Here is a 24449-nt window from a genome sequence, read left to right as displayed (position 1 = left end):
CATGCAAAAAGGGTGTGTTATGATCGTTTTTGCGTAAATTCGTGAATGAACTTTAAAGCTCGTTCGACCCCTCCCCTCCAGATGGAAATCCTGACTACGCCCATGGTGACCTTACGATTAAAGAGATCATTAAATTCGGATGGCAACAGAACCTGCGTTTTCTTTCTTTTCGTATTCCCTTCTGGGCGGAAGCCCAAAAGCGTTAAGGTGTAAATTTTAATCCGACTAATTAATTTTGCGTCATTAGCTTTATGTAATCATTGGGGAGCCTTTTGCGACGTCCCGTGTGTACCTAGAAGAAGGGTGGTCTGGTTGTGCAATATTGATTTCATTTTCCTAGGCTCCTATTTCACTTTTATGTACAACCGAGCTTAAGTGACTTACCTGGTGAAGTGTTCATGAGGGTGTTTCGATTCCCCCTGAAGGATTCTATTCACAGCAAAGAGGTGTTGAGGAAAAAAGGCAAAAGATCAGATCGCCATTAGCCAGCCCGATAGCCTTCGAGGGGCAAAAGTGGGAAAAAGCGAGCAAAAACTTCACCGTTCTCATTTACATTTAATTTGCATTTTGCTCGCTCTTTTCCTGCCCTGGATGTTGGTATATGTACAGGTACACCCATTACTGGATGCAAAAATAGGGACGAAATGTATTTACAACAGTGTGCGGTATTTGGTTGGTGGGAAATTTTCTCAAAATCGCTTTTAGAACCAGGGTGCATTTGTGGGAAAACGGGGGTTTGAGGTGGGAAAGTTGGGTGATTAGGATAATGGGTGCAGATAAGAAAGTAAAAAGCAGTAATTATTTTTATGTACACAATTTTTATACACTCTTTAATCGTTTTTCTAAAGATTTATCTGGGCAGTAGAATACGGTGTACGGAAAAAATGGCAGCGCGATTTACAGTTTCATAAATTGGATGACTTTCTCGCGTTCCCGTCGTCTACTAACCGTGGTTGACCTTAGACGTTGGATTTCCTTATCGCGTTTAAGGCAGTGTAGTAATTATTTAAAAATAAAACAATTATGAATTGATGGTCTAGGTTGGTAATAAAACACTTGAACAAAAACTTTTGAAGAAGAAAGAATAAAAACGATAAAAAATCTGCTACATGATAAATGGTTGAAACTCACAAAGAAGAAACAAAGGGGTGGCGGAACGCTAGCACCATTTTGTTCGTTTTGATTTGGTGAAGGAGTGTGTTGAAATGTAGAGTAGCACAAATCATCAAACTTTGAAGGCAAGTTTCGATCGTATTTCATTTTTTCCTACTAACATGATGAATGAGGTTGTGCTATCATGAGTCGTGGTTGTACAACTCGATTTTCTCGGGTTTTTGTGCATTTTGAAATGGAGAATGGAATAATTTACAGCGCTTTTATGGTACATAATACACTCTGGTGAAATGTTTGCGCAAAATGAGTTGCAATAATGGAAAAATTTTGGCTTCAAGGTGAAATTTTCAAGCGCAAAAAGTAATGGAACAAAATAAAATGGTGCACGTTTCCGAATTGTTTCCAAGTTGCAAGCCACATGAGTTGGTTTGAGTATTATAAATATTTACACGCAAGTTTACCATAAATCTCATCTTAAAGTATCGTGAAAGTAGTTTTCTGTGTTCTCTGGGAAGTGAAGCAAGTACAGGATAGATTCATTACAGGTAAATAAATATGGCGTCACACGGGTTTCTTTCTGTACACTGAACGTTATGTTTTGGTGGAATTTGGAAAACGAGGGGAAACAAGTTAAAGAGATACAGAACTCTAAAGAAGAGTTTTAGACTTGATTCAGCTGTGCGTGTGTAGGTGTGTAATGGTACCTATGATATAGCATCCTGCGCGCTCTCCTTCCGAGCATCGATTTTCTAGCTAAAAATTAATTTACTTACAAAACAAAACACTATAAATTAAACAAAAATCTCTGTCTATAAAAGTCCAAACAAAACACTGTCGGTATGTTCGTATGGTAATTGTGGTTGTGGAGTATTCTCGGTATCTCTCTCTCTTTCGTTCGACTAACCCTAATAAGAATCGTACTTTAGAAAAAAATATAAAATAAAATAGTTTCTCGCATCTATCTTTCTCTCTCTTAACGAAATTGATTATGTTTTGAATTCGGAATTTCTTCGCTGTTTTCATCTTGCTTTCGCTATCGAGGGGGGGGTTGATCGATATACTTAACATTTTTCCTAGATATGACTTTTTCGACTAGTGTACTTCTCTGTTTTGTTTTCTTCGTCGTCGTCGTCTTCTAGGCAGTAACGATAGTCGAAAAGGTTCTCTGTGTGTCGCGGGCGTTTTTTTTTACCACGACTCGCGAGCACAATTTTAGCTAGATTCGGATTAGTCGTTGGACGATTTACTGAATTGGCGGTAAGTGATCGCCACAGGTCGGGAAGTTCGGCGGTACCGGTGGCAGATCCTGGAGCGTACCGACCTGGAGGATGAGGTTCATGCCTATCACGATGTGGAACAGGAAGTGACAATGGAACAGCCAGAAGCCTGAAAAATGAAGGGGATGTTTGGTCAGTTGCAGGCCAGTAGATTTTTTTTTTAGATTTCTCAAAAATATTCTTATTTATTCTCTGAAAATCTCTAGAATAAACTCTTCCAGTAATTCTTTCAGGAATAGTTTCAAAATTACTCTAAAATTTATGCTGACACTCCTCTGAAGATTCCTTCATGAATTCTTTCAAGAACTTCTCCTAGAACTTTTCTAGAAACTCCTCCACAGATTCCGAGTAATATTGCCCAAAAACCAAAGGTATTCGTCCATAGATATGTACATTTGAAAATTTATTTAAGAAGCCTCCAGAAATCCTTCCTGGCATACTTGTTAGTGTTCTGTGTAAATAAAACAAGTAACCAAAAGATCGGATAAAGCTCTGAGCGGAACTTTCTTGCTTCTTAGGAAGCTGAAGTACGCTCATGAGGCCCTAGGAGCTTTATTTGAATCTTTATATCTATCATTTTTCGTAATCAGAGTTGATTTCACTCACTTATATTGGACATAATAAGCAGGATTTAACTATTACTGTTGTTCGTACATGACCGGATATTTCTGAAATCTGAAAATGTCATCGTGTCAGACAACATTTATTCCACAGTTTTTATGTTTCACGATGATCATTCTACTTCTCGTGCTGTGTTTGAGAGCTGACGGTAGTTGATAAGTGTAGAAAATCAATATACTGCTGATGGGAGCAAACCAAATGTCGTGAGAAATGTCGAATGTTTACAACACTGTCCTAAAAAGTCTTAATGTGTTAGTCGCCCCAGTTATATCGGAAAATTTCCAAAATCAAAGCAAATTCTAACAATAAAAAGATTTGTTGGGAAATTGTCAAAAATTTGTACAGAAAAACTCTAGAACAACAACATATCTAGCAATTTAGATTATACTTTTGGAGTAAATTACGATGCTTGCGTTAGAAGAGCTAAGCAAGTTTGAAAAGATCGGAGTTTTCCATGAATTATTGTGGTTTTTGAGAACCGAAATCATTCACTTGAAATTCATTTTGTGTCCTTTTTTTACTGTGCACTTGTTGAAATTCTTGAGGAATTTCTTGAAACATTACCCTTAGATTAATTCCTGCACGAATTCTTGGAAAAATCTGGAAAATGTATCAACGAAATTCCTAGGGATATAAATACCATATTCATAGTAAATAAATTATTTGATTCATATTTGTAACAAAATTTAAATAAGTGTTGGTATAACTTTTCGAATGAATTGAGATAAAAAACTGGTAGTAACGCCTGAAAAGAAATTACTGATTATATTCTTAAATTATTGTCTGAAGATACTTTTGCAAGATAAACGTAAAGTAAATCTTAAAACATTCAGTTACGATTTCCTGACGAACGTTTTAAAAAGTCGATAAAAAAACTACAATTAGAAATTTTAGAAAATAATAGTCACTAAGAAAAATACAACAATTTATGGAAGAATCCTAAGTTCATGAGGAAGCCTTTGAGGAATCATATCAACACTTCCTAAAGAGAAACAAAAACAAGGCGAATTGTTGAGAAACCTCTGAACAAAATTCATCATGCATACATTTTGGTTTCTTTTTATCATATATTAGCTAGAAAGGACATCAAAGGAATTTTAGGAGAACATTCTGAAGAAAAATCTTGGATGAGTTTGAAGAGAAGGAATTGTTAAATGAGTTTTATGCCGATTGTGCTGTTGAGTCTAAGGTTGATTTTAAATAAAAATTAGGAAATACATCTAGAGCAGTGGTTCTCAACTCCCTTGGAATTCTATACGAATCCCCGACTTCTTAAAAATGGTCTTTATTAGCGTTCGAAATTTCAATGCACAGTTTATGAGATTTGGGTAGGATTTATCTAACATAATAGTTGGTCAAATAATCTTAAAAGAGTTGAATTAATAATACTGAGAACCTTTCCGCCAAAGACCATGGGAGTGACCTAAATATCATTGCTGCAATAACACATTCAGGTCAGTAAGTATTCCATGATTAGCCTTTTAGGTATTTCTTCTTGAATTGTTTAAAACACAAGCAGTCCGTTCAGAGATATCTCTAAGCACACTGCATTGAATTTCAAGCAGAAATCTTTTAGGACTCCTTTGGAATATGCACTACAACTATTTCTAGAATCATGTCATGAATACTGATTCATTCAAAATTTCCTTCGAAGATTTCATAGAAATCCCTTCAAAATAACGATCCGTATTTTTTTTTTCAGGATCTCCACTTTTAATTCTTAAGCTTTCCATGAGTATGAATTACATTACTAAGGATACATGTCTCACATGAGTTCTGCAGATAATATAAGTAAGGCAAATGCGGTCTTCACTTAAAAGGGCATCACCAAAAACGGTTACGTTGTCAACATTTTCAATATAGCAAAATTGAAGAACTTCCATAAAGAATACAAAATTTTCTCAGGACATTGCAGGCCTTTAAGCGTGTTTTGCGGTTCGAAGTGTTTTTGTAATTTTAAAATAACTAGAAAAGTAAACGATTTGTAAGAGTTTGGCCTTCGTGTTTGACTTCAGGAGCCAAGACTTTGGTAAGTAATTACATATTTAAAATGATCGATCAATGTTTACATGGGTGATCAATGTTACCCATAAAATACACTATATAGTCACGAGCGATGGGTGCCAGTACTTATTTTGAAAACATAAAGCTTGCAACATTTGCATTTTTAAATCAATCTTTCAATAAATTGGCAAAAAGCTGATCAATGTTCGAGTTACGGTAATTAAATTAAAATTGCATTTCAATAATGGAAATTAAAATAAAAATAAAAAAAAATCCTCAGAAAACCTTTCAAGTAATCTACAAAGAATCTTACAAGGAGACTGAAATGAAATTAGCAAATTACTAGACATATTTCTATTACCGGCCTTGACCGCTTTTATTCTTAGCATTTTTTAATTGGACTCCCACTAATTTGCGCATTGTTCAAATTAAAAATGATTGAATTTAGCTCATGAAACATGATGCAAAATTAAAACAAAACAGTTAATTTGGTAACCAGAAATACGTTTTATCGTTGTGCTTAGGGTAACTAGAAGTTCAAAAGTTAAAAATGAACCTCGATGTTTTGCGATATATATCGTTCAAATTAGCGGGGGTGCACGGTGCTCATAAAAGTATCACTCAATGGTTTTAGGCATTATTTTACAACGATCTTGCCAAGAACCTAGTTAGTATCTTTCCACAAGACCGTCAGGAGTGCAATCTGTTAATCTCTTGCAAGAATCCACTAAGGATTAAGTTGAAAATCCAGCAGGGGTTCCACCAGGATGGCAGCGTGATAAAATCAAAAAATAGAGCGCTGAGTAAATATACCCTCATTGTCAAAGCCGAAAGGGTCACCGAGCTACCGAGCTGTAAACCCAATGAGAAGTTGTCATTCCGTGGTCCATTGGTTGGAAATCACTGCTAGAGGGAAGTATTATGTATCTTTATTTTATAAGAAGTTTCAGGGGTTTTAGTCGAATTTTTGGGAATAGAAACTATAGTATTATTTCTTATCCAACGTTTCGAGCCGTTTTGGATCTTATTCAGGAATTCGGAACTATTGTTGGAAAATAAAAAAGACTACCATCGTGCGGGGTGACATTGGGCCTAGGGGGTGACTTTGACCGCCCTTTTCGATGCTTCTCATGGCTAGTGCTGGAGTCAAAAAACTAATCTATGGCCATCCAGTGGCTATTTTGAACGTATTCTTGAAGCTCGCCACATTATTTTCATTATTCTGTTTTTAGTTTGCTGTACAAATCTTGGCCCAAAGTCATCCTTATGGCCCAATGTCACCCCGCACGACGGTATAGTTTTTGATCCGAACAATGCGACTGATACACCGAAAACTTCTAGAAAATATATCCAACAGTCGAATGCAAGAACTGAAGATATCTTTCAAAAACAAAAGAGTTCGTGAAACTATCTTGATGTTGTGCTAGAAATAATCTCAACAGGAATTCTAACAGTTTTTCCTGGACGATTTTGAGAGGAAATGCCTGAAGATATTTCCCGTAATACCTATAAAAAGATACTAGGAGGAACCACCAATGTAATTCTCAGATGTCCTTTGTTTCGATGAGATTATCGTTAGAATATGTGGAAGCATTCATAAAATAATTCCTTCTTTTTAGAGGAAATTTTTTCCAAGACAAGTTTTTTGAAAAATCTCAATTCATAGAAGAATTTATTGATTAATCTCTGGAATAGCTCAGAGAATCTTGTAACTATTGTATTCGAATCCCTGAAGAAGATCCAATACGTATCGAAACGTTGGAGAAGAAAAAAGACTATAGTTTTTAATTCCAAAAATCCGATTGAAACACCAAAAACTTCTCGAAAATATATCCCACTTTTGAATGCAAAGCTGAAGATATTTTTGAAAATCGAAAGAACTTGAAGAAGAGTTCGCGAAAAAAAAACTTGATGTTATGCCAGAAACATATGGAAGTCTACAGAAATCTAAAAAGTAATTCCTGGAAAATTGTAAAAGTAAATGCCTGAAGATATTTCCTTTAAAATCTGTAGAAAAGCAAAGCCATGCTAAAGGTGTTTGGGTTCGATTTCCGGTCGGTCCAGGATCTTTTCGTAATGGACATTTCCTTGACTGCCCTTGGCATAGAGTATCATCGTACCTGACACACGATATACGAATGCGATATGGCAACATTGGCAAAGAAAGGAAGTGCTCATAAGAACGCTAAGCCGAGAAGCAGGCTGAGGACGGAATGATAAGAATATTTAGAGAAAATTGTGGATAAATTTCTGAACTTAACGAACGCTTCGAAGATTTTTGGATGGATTAATTTTGGATAGTTCTGCTGACAATATTCTTAGCAGAAATCAGGGAAATTTCATTTCTGGTGGATGTTTTCCCATGATCCGTAGTGGACTCTTAACGAAAACTGTCAATGATTTCTGGTAGAATCTTTGGCAATAGACCTATTTGCTGTTGGACTCCAAAAATTCTCTCTGGCTACGCTCATGATTCCCAATGACCAAACATATCATAGATGAATAAAATTCTCTGTTCCCGAAGTCAGAACTCCGGCGGAAAAACACTCATAACCTAATGTCTCACTTACCAGGATTGTCGGCGCGGAAACGCAGCACCACGTAGCCATTGTTGGGCACGGCGATGGTGTCCTTCAGCGGGGGCAAGTTGTACTGTCGGTGCAGCAACCCACGGCGATCAAGGTCGAGCGCGTGCTTCAGATTGATCTTCTTCACGTTGGAGTCGGGTGAACGTCCAATACCGATCACGTTGTACGCGTAACCGTGCAGATGGAACGGATGGCTCAGATTCGGTTGTTGGACTGTAAAGAACATGATGAACTCAGATTAGAGTAGGGAATTAGGTCGTCGTGCTGGTATAACTCACCTTCATCGACTAGCACGACTTCAACGATCGCATTCAGTGGGATGTCGACTTTGTGGGTACACATGCAGTTGGCGCCGCAATCCGCTGGCCGGTTGTCTCCATTGCAGAACTGTTCCGGGTTGATATCGTCGTACTGCGACAGCAGCGGAGCCGGAGCAGACAAATACGAAATTTCGTCAATCAACGAGATTACGTGGTCTCCGGTGGGGGCAACTGCAAGCAAAGGGGAATCGGTTACAGATATGTACGTGGATTATCCATGTTGAGTTTCCACTTGGTTGAAGCGCCATACCTAAGAACCGATTGTAGGTGTTCGGCTGGAAAAGTTCCTCCGGTCGGTAAAGATAGAATCGGAACGGCAGGAAGATTTTGACATCTGGTTTCTCCTGCAGCAGAGCACGGTCGATATCCTTGGCGTTTTTCAGTTGGCTCACGCAGATAGCGTCATCACGTTGGACGTTACATTGGGCGTCCAGTGGGTTGAGGACCTAGTTTTTTTTTGTTTCGAGTTTTTTCGATTTACGCATGGAAGGGAGTTTGGGTTTGACAGGGAATAGGGGCGCGATTTTTTTGGACGAGTCAAAAGGGAAAAACTTATTTAGCTACAAAATTGAGTTAATTGGATGAAGAAGCCTGATGCGATGTTTATCTAATTAGTCGTTGTCAGATTGTATGTCAAATATGTAAGTTCACCGATGGAATTGGATTACAAAACAATAATGTCAAACTTGTAGTCAATAACTGTTTGAAATGCATGAGTCGTCTGTTTTGAACACTACTTACTTTTATTTTACCAACTTCTTACAAATTTTGTATTTTTGTTTGAAGGCGTAAAATATAGTTCGAATTAAAATATCTAATGATTTTGAAATTTTCAAATTCTTTGGGTGGATTCCCATTCAGAGCTATATGAAGTATCAATTCAAAGCACCCTAATCGGATGAATTGCTACCTCAAAGCAAATTGTTATTCCTTTCATATTTCCTGGGACAAACTTAACCCATAAATCGTCCCTCCGTTATCGATAAAAGTGCCTTGTGATGTGCTGTAATTGGTTGCTTCCTTACGAAATTCACCTTTTACGCCCGCCGGTTTTCATCGCCTACCATCACATTATTGAAATCTTAATTACATTTCGTGGTCGTTTCTCTATCTCTAGCATAGCTCATTCCTTCACCTTTTGTATTCCTCTCTCTCTCTCTCTCTCTCTCTCTCTCTCTCTCTCTCTGTTTCAAAAGTAGACAAAAACACGATTCCACCCTTTTGTACTGCCGCGAACGATTACCATCAGCCGATAAGTGGCGCAATTAATTGACTAAACACACTTACCCATACCTTTCGGGCACTGGGTTCTGTTCTTGAATTTGGGGAGAGCGAGTTCTTCGCAGTGTTCGTTCAGTTGTCGCCTTTTGTTTGTTTCGGTTTCCTTCTTCAAAATCAACAACGATGTCTGCTCCTTTTTTGGGATGTTTTGTCTCTGGAAGGCATAGGGTTCAGAACTGTTTTGCATTTCCAATTCGGGTACACAAAATTTTCCTTTTGTCCCATTGGTTCGTCGCCGTGACATGATTGTGAAAATAAATTTTTCGGACCGGATCCTTTCTGTTTTTCTTCGTTTCCTATTTTGGCGGCGGGGAGCCTACGTTCTTCGGCAGTGGTTCTTAATCTCATTGGTAGAGTTTGCATTTTTTTTTACTTATTCATGTATTTGTTAGACTCATGTGTGAGTTTGCATTTCATGGAATGGTAGTGCATTTTAACGTATGTCTATGTTTGCAACATTTCTGATAAGACAGTGTACAAGTAACAATGAAGGCTGAACAGCAAGCGTATTTGCTGAATATTAGCTCATTGAAGGTGTATATAGCTGACACAGGAAGAAAGCCGCACACTCGTATGAAGCTTATTCAGTCCTCGTATTCAGCGACAAACTCCATGCTGAATATCAATCTGAATAAAATAGTGTACATCTATATATAACTTTTACGATATTTTAACTATATTTAAAAGCATTCATTGAAAGTTTATTAAATAAGGATTTTCAGAGAATCCTTGCCTCAAAATATTCTATCGATAAAGAAATTAAATTTTAGAGTTTAAATATTTAAGTTTAAACAATGTTTTTTTTAAAAGCTACAACCATGTTTTTTTAAAAGATGGCGATGGTGATAATAATTCGGCCATATGCTTCTAAAAGCTTTGATATAACGTTGTTTGGAACTGCCTTGGATACGAAATTAACGGTTCCAATTTGTCAGTCCCAAGGCTAATTATTTAATTGTTTATTTTGTAGATTCGAACATTCGAACATCGGTATTACTGCACTTCGGTATCACTTTGGCATACCATATAGTTCACAAAAACCGAGTAGTATTAATTCTTTGTAATGTAAATCGTTACAGTTACAGTTATAGTTAGCAATTATGTCCGCCTTCCTTAGTGAGCCGCAACAGTTACTTTTAAAAAAAAATTACATTACCATAATGCAGCTCAATGACACAAAGCATGTCAGAACTGAAGTTTTCTCTAGCTAATTGGTACAAAGACGAGTACGTCTACTAACAAATAGAGACAGCTCAGTTTTGAAAATTAAAAAAGAAACAATTTCGAAATTTATTCGGCTTTGTAATGCAATATGCTACATGAGTCCTCAGTTAAAAGCAATAAAATTTTCGATTTATTTTCTTCTAATCTTATTTGTATTGTTTTAGAGTTTTCAAATAAATTTCAAGGCTAAGAGTCATGGAAGGTATTCGAATACTATATCTGATGAGACGTCCACCTATGACTTTTATATATGAAATATTAAAACTCGAATATTTCAAATTTTCACCGATAGAATATTTTGAGGCAAGGATTAGAGCATAAAATAAAACCCCATGAAGGATAATTTGAGGTTCATTCAAGTTTGATAATATCGTGGTTCCAGGAATGCGTGCCATGTGATCTCAGATGGTATGGCGAGTGGTCGTGAAGCAGTAAATCCCTGTTCAATTCTCGGATTATTATTCATAACACATCAATATTTTTTTTTACGTCGCTCGATGTCCCGCGTAAAAAACCGCGATAATTCTAAAAACGACTTTAAAAAAACGCTTTAATTTAAAAACCGTCGTAAAAAACACGTTAATGAGAAAAAACAACGTAAAAAAGACCACATGTTTTTTGACGTTCCAAGAGTATACAAATCATAATGTAGAATTTTGTATCGATATTTTTTGATTTAGGTTTTTTTTAAGTTGGTTTTTGAATTGTCAAGGCTTGTTACGTCGTTTTTTATGGTTACCGCTGTTTTCTTCTATGCGGTACCACGAAAAAACAGCGTAAATATAATTTCAGTGTAATTATTTGCACATTTCAAGCTTGTTCTAGAAAAAGGGCGTAGGTCACATGATCGATTTCTCTTCATCGATCTTCTATTCTGTGAATAAACGTGACACGTTGCAAACTTTTTAGCAGTTTCTTATTCCAGGATACTAGACGGCGATGCAATCTTGCATCCTGAGCGACTTACGCCCTTATTCTAGCACACGCTTGATTTTACTTCCAGCTTACGGCTGTGAATCATTTCACCGAATCGTTTAATTTTTAGTTAAAATTTGACAGTTCGATAGTTATTTCTCCTCCGGCAAAAAATAACCCTGCTCTGGAGCATGGTTAAGCTTGACAATTCAAAAGTTATTCTTTGCTCCTGGTAATTTGAGAATAACTAACCATCTGTTAACTTTGTTTTAAAATACTACTCGACTGTCAAAACTCAAATGGGTCGACCACGAAGTTCAATTTAACCGTTTGAGGAGAAAATACCTACCGAAAGCACGTACCTTGCATTCAATGCACAATCCAACAGTGAGCGTTACATGTTGACTTTGTTAGCTACAACGCCATCCAATATATGGCAAACATGGTGTGACAATATTTTGATGTGACTAAATTATTTAAGTGTGAGTATATTGGAGGGCAAAATGATCATTAAATATCCTCAGAGCTGGACACATGTAAATTTTTTGGTTATCTTTTGATCAATAGGCCTTTTCATGAGACGTTCCAATTCAGCTGATCGTGAGGCTCTATGGAAGTTCTTCTAGGGAAATGACAGCCTCGTGTATGCATCGGTCTTCCGCCAATATATTGAGGATTTTGCCTACCAATTTGTGCATTGAATGTAAGCTACGTGGTTCTATAAAACTGCTATATACACTGACGTTTATATTCCCCCACGCTAAAAATGTGCACAAGAATTTATTCGCCAATAAAACGGACAATGAACAAATGCTTAGACGAACTTTTCACATGAAAAGGCCTATTGTTGAATTGAAGATAAACAAGCGATCTTTAAGCTTTACATGATTGCTATCTGCTCTAAAAATAGTATCGTTGTTATTGAACAGGGTTCGGTATTAGCGTTTATTGAGCCTGTATCTAGCTTTTAGAGAAGCTTTAAATAAGCTTGAGGCCAATAAAATTTGAATTACATGTTTAGGAGCTGAACAATCGAATGTTGTGGCAAACGAAGGCTGAAGGAAAATGAATTAGTAATAGAAGCGTTTGTACAACATCAAATCGTAACTTGGGTTGTGATGATTTAGGCATATACCCCATTCCAAAGTTGATTGATTTCTTCGATTTTAAACCTAAGTGTTACAAACAGAAAGTTGACGACAGTTTCACTTGGATAAGTTTTTGTTACAATTCTCGTTGATTGATTAATTACGGTTATAACAATGCAATGCATGAGAGAAAACAGTCAAGTGCGTGAAACGGAAGCCAAGGAACGATTTGTTCGATGAAAAGAACAGGCAAATCTGCATAGCTACTGCATACAAAAGCGTATGTGACGCTCTCAAGAAATGCGAAATATCTGCGAGAAACTAAAAAAATCTTGAGAAAAAATGTGAGGTTTTTCTAAATCCGAAGTTATCTATAAAGACGTGTGATGCTCGAAAGCCGGCAATAGCACTACGGGTAATACTTAAACATATAGCGTAGCACATTTCACACAAGATAAAAAATTTCATCACTTGACAAATAACTTCGTACGAATTGTAAAAAAAGGCTTTTTACGTAACGACTCTAGTTTTTGGCCAGGAATCTGCTAATGATTCCATCGAATTCCACAAGCGATCCTAGCAATTCGAATAAATTTACGTTAAGATTCCAGCTAGGAATCTTGCAACTAATGCGAGATCTTAAGAGTAATTCTTGATCAAACTTCATATGAAAGTTGCCAAGAATATACCTTGAAATTTTTCAAATGTTAGGCTAACAGTGAGTTTATAACCCGCGTAGCACAAAAATTGACTCGATCTTTCGAATGTCGTTTATCGGATGTTACATCCCACGCCCCGCAAAACCCTTTCTAGCGAATGGGCTTAGCTTTCTTGGGAATCTAATAAGACTGTTCAAAGCCAAGATGGACGGTGTGCAAAAATACTTTAAGATTTCGTAGCAACGCTCCAGTTTATTTGAAACTTATTAAAAACTTCGTCGGTGTGATGGAATTTTAAGCTTGTTATCGATGATTGAAAGTAGAAAGTGATATTAGGAGTGATATTCATTAAACTGTCAAACTCTCACAACTTGTTTGAGATCTAGATGATTAGATTGGCTACGCGAACGATCTGAACATTGACATACGTACCTTTGTAACATGAAAGATTTGTACAGCCAAAAGCGCGTAGTGACCAGACTGGCCAGATAATTTCGACTGTTGGCAATAAAGGTTGTTCACGATAAAATTGTAACACTTGCAGATAGCTATAACATTTGCCTTTAGTGTGAAATGTTTGAAATTTTGAGTAACCTTAGCTCTATACATATATTGTTCAAGTACTGTAAGTTTCATTGAAAGGTTCCGAAAAGTTGTTTAAAATTTTGAACATAAATTTAGAAATTTCAAATCTTTTGCAGCGTGCAATAGCAAAACAGATTGTTATTGTTAATTTTATTGTTTCCCGTGTCGTAAAACACCACTGAGCTTTATGTTTGCATTGCTTTTATTAAAAGAGACAAGTTCAATATCCCAGAGTGCCAACAGAAGCAAAACAATCGAATCGTAAAGAAATGAATAATTACAGAAATGCGTTTCGAGCTGGAAATGCTTTAGTATTCATAAGAAAAATCGTTGTAAAGAAATTAATAATTACAGAAATGCGAAATTTTTTTTGGTTTAGGATCAAAAGATCCAACGACAAAAAGTGACAAAAATATCTTCATGTTTTGAAAAAAGAGTAGCGACCTTTTGTTATCTCTGTTTTGTTCCTTTGACCTTTTGTTACTACGACCTTTTGCTCCTTCGACCTTTTGTATTTCGACATTCCGTCCTTTCGACGTTTTGTTAAACTTCTGTCATTCATTTCCCAATGCGCAACAGATTGAGAACCACTGCCTCGTAGGAAACAACTTATCCTCTGCTCGAACCGAAAACGAATTGGTTTCCTGATGTGTTTTTCTGTACCCATTTTTTTATTCTTCGGCCTTCGCCACGGAACAAACTGGAGTGCTTTCGGAACAATTTCCGGACTTGTTGAAAGCTTGTCCTATCACTGCGCGGTAGCGAACGGTTTGTGACTGGTATTTGGATATACAATTTATGCAACGGATGGCGAATTTGTGGATTTTCCCATTTCATCACCGATTTCGGCCCCGAAGAGATGGTGGCTAGGATTAGGGTGTTTGTGTGTGGGTGGATTTGCAGTTCTTTCTTTTTTACAAAATTTATGTGCGATAGCGGAAAAAATCGGTATAACTAGCTTACAAAGAGATTGGAAGGCACTTGGCAAAAATTGAGTGGAAATAAATATGTACATTTGAGAATAAATTATTGCGGATATCGACATCGTAGAGAAGGAAGATAATTTATATACACATTTGTTTTGTGGAAGAATGGAAATTCAAACGAAATGTTCACACTTTGAGTAGAGGTGGGTTGAAACAATATGCACAAAATCACAATCGTGTTGATAAAACAGAGCTTTGCTTTGATTTGCATAGAAAGAGGAAAGTCGTGAAGTGGAGTAACGCTTTGTACAAGATTTTGTCACAGTATATACAAATGAGCTGGCGTGGATGGATTTATGTATGGCGATGATGATGATGATGAGGGATGACGGTTGGTGCTTGATGAGGATGGCTTTGAAAGGTGCGTAGCAAAAAATGTGAGGTAACAACGGCGCTACTTACCACTCCCTGGGGCAAACCGACGTCGTAAGTTGGTGGCGGAGAGGCTGGCTGGTATGGACCGCGGGCATATCGGAGGATGGCCAACTGCTGGGCCCGTTTGATACCGCACTCGCCGAGACCTCGAAGCTGGATCCAGTAGGCACCCACTTGCTGGTCGGCACTGATGACAAAGTCGTATCGTTCGCCTGCAAAAATAAGATTAGAAAAACAAACGGTTTGGATATGATTTTGTTACATTTTAATACAAATGGACTGTATCGAGAAGTTGTAGATAATTATTTCAACTAATATAATGAAACTTAGTACCCTATTTTAAATTTTGATTATTACTGAAGATTTGTCAGAAATATTGATGCAAAAACCTTCATTGAGATTGGAGAACAAACATCTTGAATGTTGTCAATTACATTTCGATACAACCCTTATTTGCGTGCAGAACTGCCACCTCTTCAATTTCAAATAGTTGCAAACTCTTCATAATGATTGCTTTTGATAAATCGTCATTGTTTCCATTATTACACAAAAACTTGAATCGAAAAGCAATCAATCGCTGGCCCTGCCTCATCGCTCTGGCTGCAATAAATAAAAGTTCAATTTGAAAGGTTCAATTTCGGTTTGCGTGCTTCTAATTAGAAGAAACCACTCCAACTCTGCACTCTTTCTAGCTGCTGTATGCATGCATAGAGTTATCGTGATCGCCCAAGGCTCAAAAACTACACTCCGAACCACTAAAGGCATAGTGCTCTACATTAATGGAAACAAGTGTTAATCGAAAACTACAAATTTGCACCTGTACAATTTTTAATTTACCGCCCAACAGTAGGCAATGGTGGTGGTAGCATGTCATGCTACCAGCAACATGTTGCACTCTGGTAACAAAAAAAAAAGCTTCTTACATGCTCGCGAAATAGAACCCGAGGCAAAAGTCTAACAATGCTGCTGTGTGTCGCTTCTGAGCCAGGATTCGATCGATGGGTGGTGTCCGCACCGCACGCTTTTCATTAGTCTGCCGGTTCGATTGCTGGCCGCCCCTTTTGGTGATGGAAGCCCGATCAGGCGGAAGAAACAAGTTTACAATAGAATTTGTTCTGCTGATATGATTTGTTTTATATCACCAGTTGATATAAAACATGTGCCGTTAGAAGTTAAAATAACAAAAGTTCCAACAAGCGGACGGACCTGTTGTAGTGATTAGAACACACGCCTCTCAAACCTGGGATCGAATCCCATCTTCGAGATAGTCACTTATGACGTTAAAATCTATAGTGACGACAACCTTCGAAAGGGAAGTAAAGCCGTTGGTCCCGAGATTAACTAGCCTAAGTTCAAAAAATCTCGTTAATAAAGATAAAAAAAAACGTTCCAACAAAATTTGCACCGAATAAAACAAAATTATAATAAGTTCTATTATAATTATAACAAAATTATTACAGAATGTGTCTCAAGAACAATAACATCTTGATAACATTATATTTAAAATTCTATTATGCTGCATTGGAAAGTAACACATTTCACAATCTTGTTATTTAATTCTGGTCGGGAAGCTCCGTATTGATTAGAATGGGGTGCACTCAGTGCATGTTTTGTTTCAAGATTCATCGGTACCGGTGTGTATTGTTTGAGATTGGTTCACGGTTCTAAAATGGGGAGGAGGTTTTTATTTTGCATGGAACTAGCTGATGGAATTCTATTCATTGTTTGACAGCATACAATTTTGGAAACGACCATGAAATGTTTGACCCTAAGCATTCTACCGTTCAATGCAACATGTGGTCGTTTGGTAGGGAAAATTTAATTGTATTTGTACTGCTCAAATATCAATTCATCAAGTTTCTATAAGTAGATGAATACACTACTTGTTGTTTGCTTGTACGATTCTTCCAAATTAAATTCAATAAAAACATTCGTAATTGAAACTTCAACTCATACTGCAAGAGGAACTTACTAATGAGGCTTAGTATGCTCTTTGAAATCAAATCATCGTCAGTATTGTTTATTGTTTTGTACGAAATTTGATGATCAATTAGAATTTGTTTACTTATTCTTGTTGAATTTATTTTAAGTTATCGAAACTGTTTAACGAATAAAAATCCATTCCATTATCGGAACTTCTAGAGCAGTTTGCTGCCCGAAGCTGAAATTCATTTGATGGAAATATATTCACTGTTTTTCGGTTAGACAACAAAAAAAAAAAAACAATGAACACATTGTCATTTTGTATTTGTTGATTTTGAACGTGAAAATGTCTCTTGAAAGATTTAAAATGATCTTGCCTCTTAAGGTGAAGATGAATCGAAGCCAAACCTGAAATTTTCAAGAGCACGAATCTGGAGAACCGAACATCCGTTCAAGCTGAAAACTTAATCGATTGATCACTAGCTGAAGGTGATAAATCGATTAAGTTTTCAGCTCAAATGGGTGTTCGGTTCTCTAGATCCGTGCTCTTGAAAATTTGAAGTTTGGCTTCGATTCATCTTCACCTTAAATATCTGATTTGGGGATGAATCTGCCAACGGCAAATAAGTCCCCTAGAGAAAAAGTAATTCAAATTCAATTCGAATCGGAAATCAAGGTTTGCTGAATTTCTGTTTGATATCTGTTTTGCGGACAAATTCTTAAATTTTCGAGCGAATGCTTGGTCTACAAAGAAAAACTTGAATTTCTGTAACCTTTTTCTGGGAACATTTCCACCAAGCCTTGGAAGCACTTCGATATTCGATGTTGAACAGTTTCTCTTCAGCAATCTACCATGCATCTCCATTTAGGGGCGGTCCATTAATTACGTAAGACAATTTTCTGGGTTTTTCAACCCCCCCTCCCCCAAGGTAAGATTTTTTGTATGCAAATCAAAAATAAATTGTATGGCGCGTAAGAAATCTCAAACCCCCACTCCCCCCATAAACCCTTATGTAGTTATGTTAGATGTTTTATCCCATTTATCCACGAGAGAACGAGACGATCCAAAGGTGTAAAAATATTTACCATTTAGGGGACACTCCTGACCCCTGTTCCAATCACCTTATTACTTATTAACAACGTAACTTTATGGGGCTGTCCATTAATTACGTAAGGGGTTGTGGGGGGAAGGGGGGTTTGAGATTTCTTACGCGCTATACAATTTATTTTTGATTTTTGTTCAAAAAATCTTATCATGGGGGGAGGGGGGGTTGATAAATCATGAAAATTGTCTTACGTAATTAATGGACCACCCCTATGTCCCTGTCCATGTTCTGTGAGCGCACCCTTAAAATTCCAGAAATGGCCAACGCGGCCTATGTTCCTTTTCAATTAATTCAACAGTCTGCTTATGAAAAATCATGAAGAAAAAACTGTCGCATGACACGTTTTGATGTGGAAACAAAAATGTCATTTGTCATACATGGAGATGGGATTCAACTTAAGTTTGGGTTGTTTCAACGCGATTCCGTAGTTGAGCCCAATCACTTAAATTTCCAAGGCCCCCAATAGGTTGATTGCCTTTAATGCCATTAGAAAACTATACTCAATTTTGGGTTGATTTAAATTGAGTTCTTTTAACCCAAACATAAGAAAAGTTGCATTTACTCAAATTTGGCTTATTGGGCCAAAATATCCCCATTGAGTAGATGCACCTCGTCCTATTTTAGATAACATTTGTGTGGGAGAAAGAGAATACCGAGAGATTTCGGGTTGAAATTATAATCGGTATACTTAATTTCAAGTAAAGTCAACTCAAAATTCAGGTATTTTTTTCTCCGTGTAGACTCCCTGGGGGCACTCTAATAGTTCCAGGAACGGGCAATGTGGTTAATGATCCTTTTCAAATAATTAAAAGTCTTCTCAAGAAAAATCATGAAAAAAATTCTGTCGTTAGACATGTTTTTATGTGGAAACGAAAATATCCTCTGTAACAGGTCCCCTGAGGGCACTCTTATGATTCCAGAAACGGCCAATGACATGTTTTGTTATACAAACGGGAATGTCCTCTGTCATAAGTTCCCTGAGGGCACCCTTATGGTTCCAGGAATGGAGAATGTCACCAATGATCCTATGATAGCATTCTCATGAGAAATCATGCAGAAAAGCTGTCGCATGACATGTTTTGATGAGAAAATGAAATTGTAGCAGGGGCATCCCGGTGGTTCCAGAAACGACCAATGTAGCTCGTTGACGGTCCAATGACCCACTTCAAGTAATTTCAAAGCATTTTCATGAAAAATAATGAAGAAAAAACTGTCGCATGATGAAGTATGGGATACACTCAGTTTCCCTAGCTTCCACGCATAGTCGAGAACGAGACTGCAGTTTCTTTAACCAAGCTGAATGCTTCAATTTCCAGTGGCCATTCTGTTTTTTCGGTGAGCACTAAACGAAACAAAAAACGGCAACTGATTGAGTCGCTACCGATTCTGAAAGCCGAAGACAACCGAATGCAATACCGAATAATTGTTTACATTCTGATTCCGTTCGAGTGGCATTCGGGTTTGAGTGCTGATGTGCGATCTGAGGCAATACATTCCGCTCAGTCAGTAGGTATTATGCATTCAGCGAATGGCTGCTAAATACGTTCACTCGTGCCTCTCAGATACAAGTGATACTCTCACAATCGGTTTCGACGCCTTCGCGCTAAACTATTCGTGTTATGGTTCAGCTATCGCTTCCATTTTCCCATGCTTGCGTATGACATGTTTTGATGTGGAAACGAAAATGTCCTCTGTCACAGGTTTCCTGAGGGCATTCTAATAGTTCCAGAATCGGCCAATGATGCTTATTAATTATTAAATACATTGAAAGTCTTCTCATGTCTTCTCATTGTAATTGTCACCTTTCACAGGTTCTCCCAGAGCACTTCGGAAAAGTCTGGGGCACATTGGAAAACTTAAAAATTCAATATTTTTGACTGTTGTGATCCGTCTAATGTAGGCCAAAATTCATGATGACGTTTCAGAGACGTTCCATTGGAAAAAAAACATAGTTGTTATTAAAATATCCCAATAGAATCTGAAATAATTCTGGATCCATCCGGTATTCGAGGATTGTCATCCATGCCACCAAAACTAAAATAAAAACTAGACCTTGTCTGAAACTTTCATCAGAATTGGTTGAGAATTACGTGATTTATGTTGGAAGTTGCAAATTTGTGTCCTAAAAGAGCTTGGCCTTTTGAGTGTTAACAACGTTACTTCATCAACAGCATCTGTGTTTAATTATTGCATTTATTTTATACAAATTATGCTGCTAAAATACACTATCTAAACCATAAGCTAGAAAACTATAGTTTTCAGTATTTCGTTTATACCTATTGATCCGTTTTCGATCCTTTTTTAGGAGGAATGCCTACAATTTTCATTGGATAGTAAAATTTCGTTAATGGTATTCATTACTACATCTTGGACACTTTATTGAAAAAAAAATCGTTCAGAAGGTTGTCTTTTTATTATTCAATTATGTTTAATATTTAATATTTAGTAATATTTGTGGCACACAAATAGAAGGGCGAATCTCTGAATTGACAACTTCCTTCCAAGAAAGTGGGTTTTAAAACTGTCGCTAAACATGACAAGGAAAGGTAATTCTTGATGTGTTTGAATATATCGAAATGAGCAATTTGATGCTTAGGACAAATTTTCCTAACAAAAAATCGAAGCAGCATTTAGCTCATCAAGTGCGAATCATTTAGCATTTAGCCCATCAAGCAAAGGTTGCTGCCAATAGGCTATTCTTTCATATTTGAATATATTTCATAGTTATTGGAATTAAGGCTTATAATACGTCCATAGTCTTATTAAAAACACATTTTTTTAGTACAAGGGTTAACTCAGGTAAGATTTCATTCGTCTCCAAGATTAAAATTGCAACGTGTGAAATGAACTCTGCAGAAGGACGAATAAGTCGTAAACCGTTTTAGTAACTGTCTAAGGCTGACTACAAACGCAATGCCGATACCTATGCTGGCAGCTATTACAGCTAGCAAAGAAATTAATAAGTGTTTACATTTAGGATGTTCCTTTTTCAGCATTGACTGTTTCTTGAACAAACGCTAAAGAGCTGTATCAATGATGATTTTTCTTTCTTTAAGAATAAATTGTTCATTGAAATTCACTACAAATTCATGCTTATTGTAGTTCATTACTGTTTTCAATTTCGGCGAAACGGCATTCGGCCAAATGGCATTCGACCAAATGACCCGGAACCAGGAAAAGGTTAAATTTCCTTTCAAGTCACGAAGAAAAGAGACTGGCGCGTTTTGCCGAAAACACTTCGTTTGTGAAAAAAATGAAGTTGATAGGGAAATATACGTATTCTTGACAGTTTAAAACGATGCCCCTCTTATTTTATAACTTTCTCGGAAATACGAATCACACTGAAATAAACGCCTCAAAATGTCTTCATTTCAATTGATGATTTCTCTGGCGTAATTGTTTATTCAGCTTCGAAAAACTCGTCAGGGGAAAGCTGACAGAACAAGGGATCACCTGACTGTTTGCATTGGGGTGTTTTGATTGAAAAATATTTAAGAAAGAATTAGTAAAAAAAACATGGGATGATAACTGGAGATATTGTTGAGGACTCTTTCAAGAATATTTGAATATTCTTCGAAAAAAAGACAAGACAAATTATATTTAGGATCTCATTGAAGATTTTTGAAAGAGTTCATTGTTCATCATTCCTGAATGAATTTATTTTAAGATAACTAGTTGTTCTACTGGTAAAATCCTTGGAAGATTTTTTTGAGACTTCTTATAATTATCAGCAGATTTTTTGCAATTTTTGACAAAATCTTTTCGGCTTTCGACAATTTAGCATTGTATTTTCATTAGGGCCTATCTGCACTTATCGATTTCTCTTCATCGTTGCTCTCTTTGCGTTATTACAGAAAATTGATTTCTCTTTTCGTAACATATTTTTGTGCTGTAGGATGAACAATCACTATATCTTGCTTCATTACAAAAATACTACAGATTTATCTAATTTAGCGATGTTGTTAGCGAAAGGGAAGATCGATGAAGAGAAATCGCTCATGCCAGTTAGGCCCTGAAGTAACAGTGTAGAATTGATCCTTCACAGAATACTGATTATTCTTAGATGGACTCCAAAAATTCGCCAAGAATTAAATTGTTCAGTCTGTGTTGCCATTTACTTGAGACGGTGAAAAATGTCTTTTTTGAGTAAATATGTTTTGCATGAGTCCGTTTTGTACAAGATATATGATTTATTAGAGATTTTCACACGGACAGAAAAATATAACTTTCGAAAATAAATTGGTTCTTGTATAGCACTGTTCGACAAAAAAAATTTTTTTGCTGGATCAGGGACACGGTTATATGGGTCTTGAAGTGCCAGAAAAGTGTAGAAAGAGGCCGTTTTCAAATGATTTGCAGCACCCCTGGATTAATTTTTGACAAAGTTTGAAAATTTTGCATTTTTCATCAAAAAAAGCGTAATAAGCAAAATATCAATATATTTTCAAATTCAATTATTCGACCATTGAATTAGTCAAATCAATATTTTTTAGCCCTAGATCACTTCAGGGAAACGTGTACCATTTGCAGAAGAATATTGGCATCATTTTTATATATGAATTTGGAATGTTAACGATCATTAAACAAGCATATGAGGATGTGCACCATATAAATACTACTTATTTTTCTATTCCACACATCTGGTTCATTATATAATAATTATTATAGGTTCAAGAAGACGCTTGATTAGGATTTATTTTTTTGCTTCATTTTATAAATCAATGAGCAATGCAATCCAGTAACATTTGATTTCAACAAGGATACGAATACGGAAAATTGATGTGTCTGTTATGTTTATATGGGCTGGTTGGTCTAATAAACTCTTGGCAGTAATACAAAATTAGGTTGGACACTGACATGTAAGTGGTCTTTCATGAGCTAGCCGGTTTATCAGGAGCCGATGGTGAAGTCTGTGAAAAATGTCATAATAATGTTATTTGCGATTTCCAAAGATTTTTAAAAGTACTCATTAAGAATAGATTACCTATCGTGAGGTCCATTTGTTATCAGAATATCCCTAGAAATTACAGACTAACGTAAAATAGCAACTAATAATTCAGTAATCAACATTTCCACATTTTTTGTGACAACATTTGACAGCCACTCAGGCAGGCATGAGATCTTTTTGATTCAGTTTATGCACAATACTTATCATTTGTGAAAACTGAGGCGTCGTCCGATTGATTTTGCCGACGGATTCGCGCGTTTTCGTTGCCGGAGAATTTTTTTCTCCCTGTTTTGGAGCGTCTTGCTGGGTAGTGCTTTGTGAAGCCCAAGCAGGACAGTTCGGTTTTGCGTCGTCCGATTGATTTTGGTGACGGATTCGCGCGTTATCGTTGCCGGAGAATTTTTTTTCCCCCTGTTTTGGAGCGTCTTGCTGGGTAGTGCTTCGTGAAGCCCAAGCAGGACAGTTCGGTTTTGCGTCGCCCGATTGATTTTGCTGACGGATTCGCGCGTGTTTTCGTCGCCGGAGATTTTTTTTTTTTTCACCTGTTTTGGAGCGTCTTGCTGGGTACGTATTTGGGAAGGCCCAAGCAAGACGGTTTATTTTCGGGACGCCAAGAAGTTTTGCTGTCAGTGTCAGTTTTGTGTTCAGTCGAGAATGGATTACCAACTGGTGAGTTCGTTTCATGCTTATGATAACACATATTTTCTTGAAAGCGTGATTTTTATGTAATATTAAAACAAACTTTGTATGGTTCGTCACTATATGTGTCGGCATTATGCTTTTTTCTTATACAATTTGAATATACATATATTTTTCTCTTTTTGACATTATTAAAAATTATTTATTAAAAAAAAATCTTTTGAATTGTTCGACATTGTGAATGTTGACGTATTTTCTAAAACTTCTACCATATCGAGACAAAATGCACAGTAATACTCATATGTAATTTTCAAACAAACTATGTATGGTTCGTCACTACAAGTGTCGGCATTATTCCTGTTTCATATAAGTTAAAATATATACATGTAATTTTCAGTTTTCGTCATTAATAAAAACGTCTTTTGAATTGTTCGACATTATAGATGTTGACGTATTTTTCCAAAAACTTCTCGAGACAAAAATACAAAACTAGCTTTAAATACAAGTCGTATATTTCCCCCTTGTCCATGGATCGCATCACCGACCAGAGGTGACTCCCAGATCTTTTCCTCCCTCACTAATAAACACCCTTCCCGTGGTGATTGTGGAGATGCAGAGGTATTCTCGGTCTCTAGAAGCAACAATCATTACACCCTAACATTCCTTCCCCATCCCAACTGACTGTAAGGACTTGGCCGGCGCCGTTATTGATCAATAATATTAGATCTGCTAAAATTGCACTTCGAGAGTAAGCGGAAACTCCCATCCCTTATTCATTTGGATCGTAGTGCAATTCT

General features: G+C 36.8%; 1 protein-coding gene across 2 annotated transcripts in view; it reads right to left on the bottom strand.

Moving 5' to 3' along the window:
* The window catches only part of LOC23687412 (laccase-1), a 429552-nt gene that overhangs the window by 44416 nt on the left and 360687 nt on the right, over nt 1-24449 (bottom strand). The window contains exons 5-9 of one of the 2 annotated variants that reach the window (XM_021842442.1): nt 15064-15248; nt 8174-8369; nt 7882-8094; nt 7586-7816; nt 799-2499 (exon numbers count right to left, since the gene is read on the bottom strand). In XM_021842442.1, coding sequence (XP_021698134.1) covers nt 2357-2499; nt 7586-7816; nt 7882-8094; nt 8174-8369; nt 15064-15248 — 968 coding nt within the window. In that variant the 3' untranslated portion in view covers nt 799-2356. Of the gene's footprint in view, nt 1-798; nt 2500-7585; nt 7817-7881; nt 8095-8173; nt 8370-15063; nt 15249-24449 lie in introns of those variants that run through there. The other variant, XM_021842441.1, reaches the window with a different exon arrangement.

The sequence above is a fragment of the Aedes aegypti genome, chromosome 2 (assembly GCF_002204515.2).
Source record: "Aedes aegypti strain LVP_AGWG chromosome 2, AaegL5.0 Primary Assembly, whole genome shotgun sequence".
Taxonomy (NCBI): Eukaryota; Metazoa; Arthropoda; class Insecta; order Diptera; family Culicidae; genus Aedes; species Aedes aegypti.
Note: the sequence above shows the minus strand (reverse complement) of the source record. Positions and strands in the feature narration are given on the sequence as shown.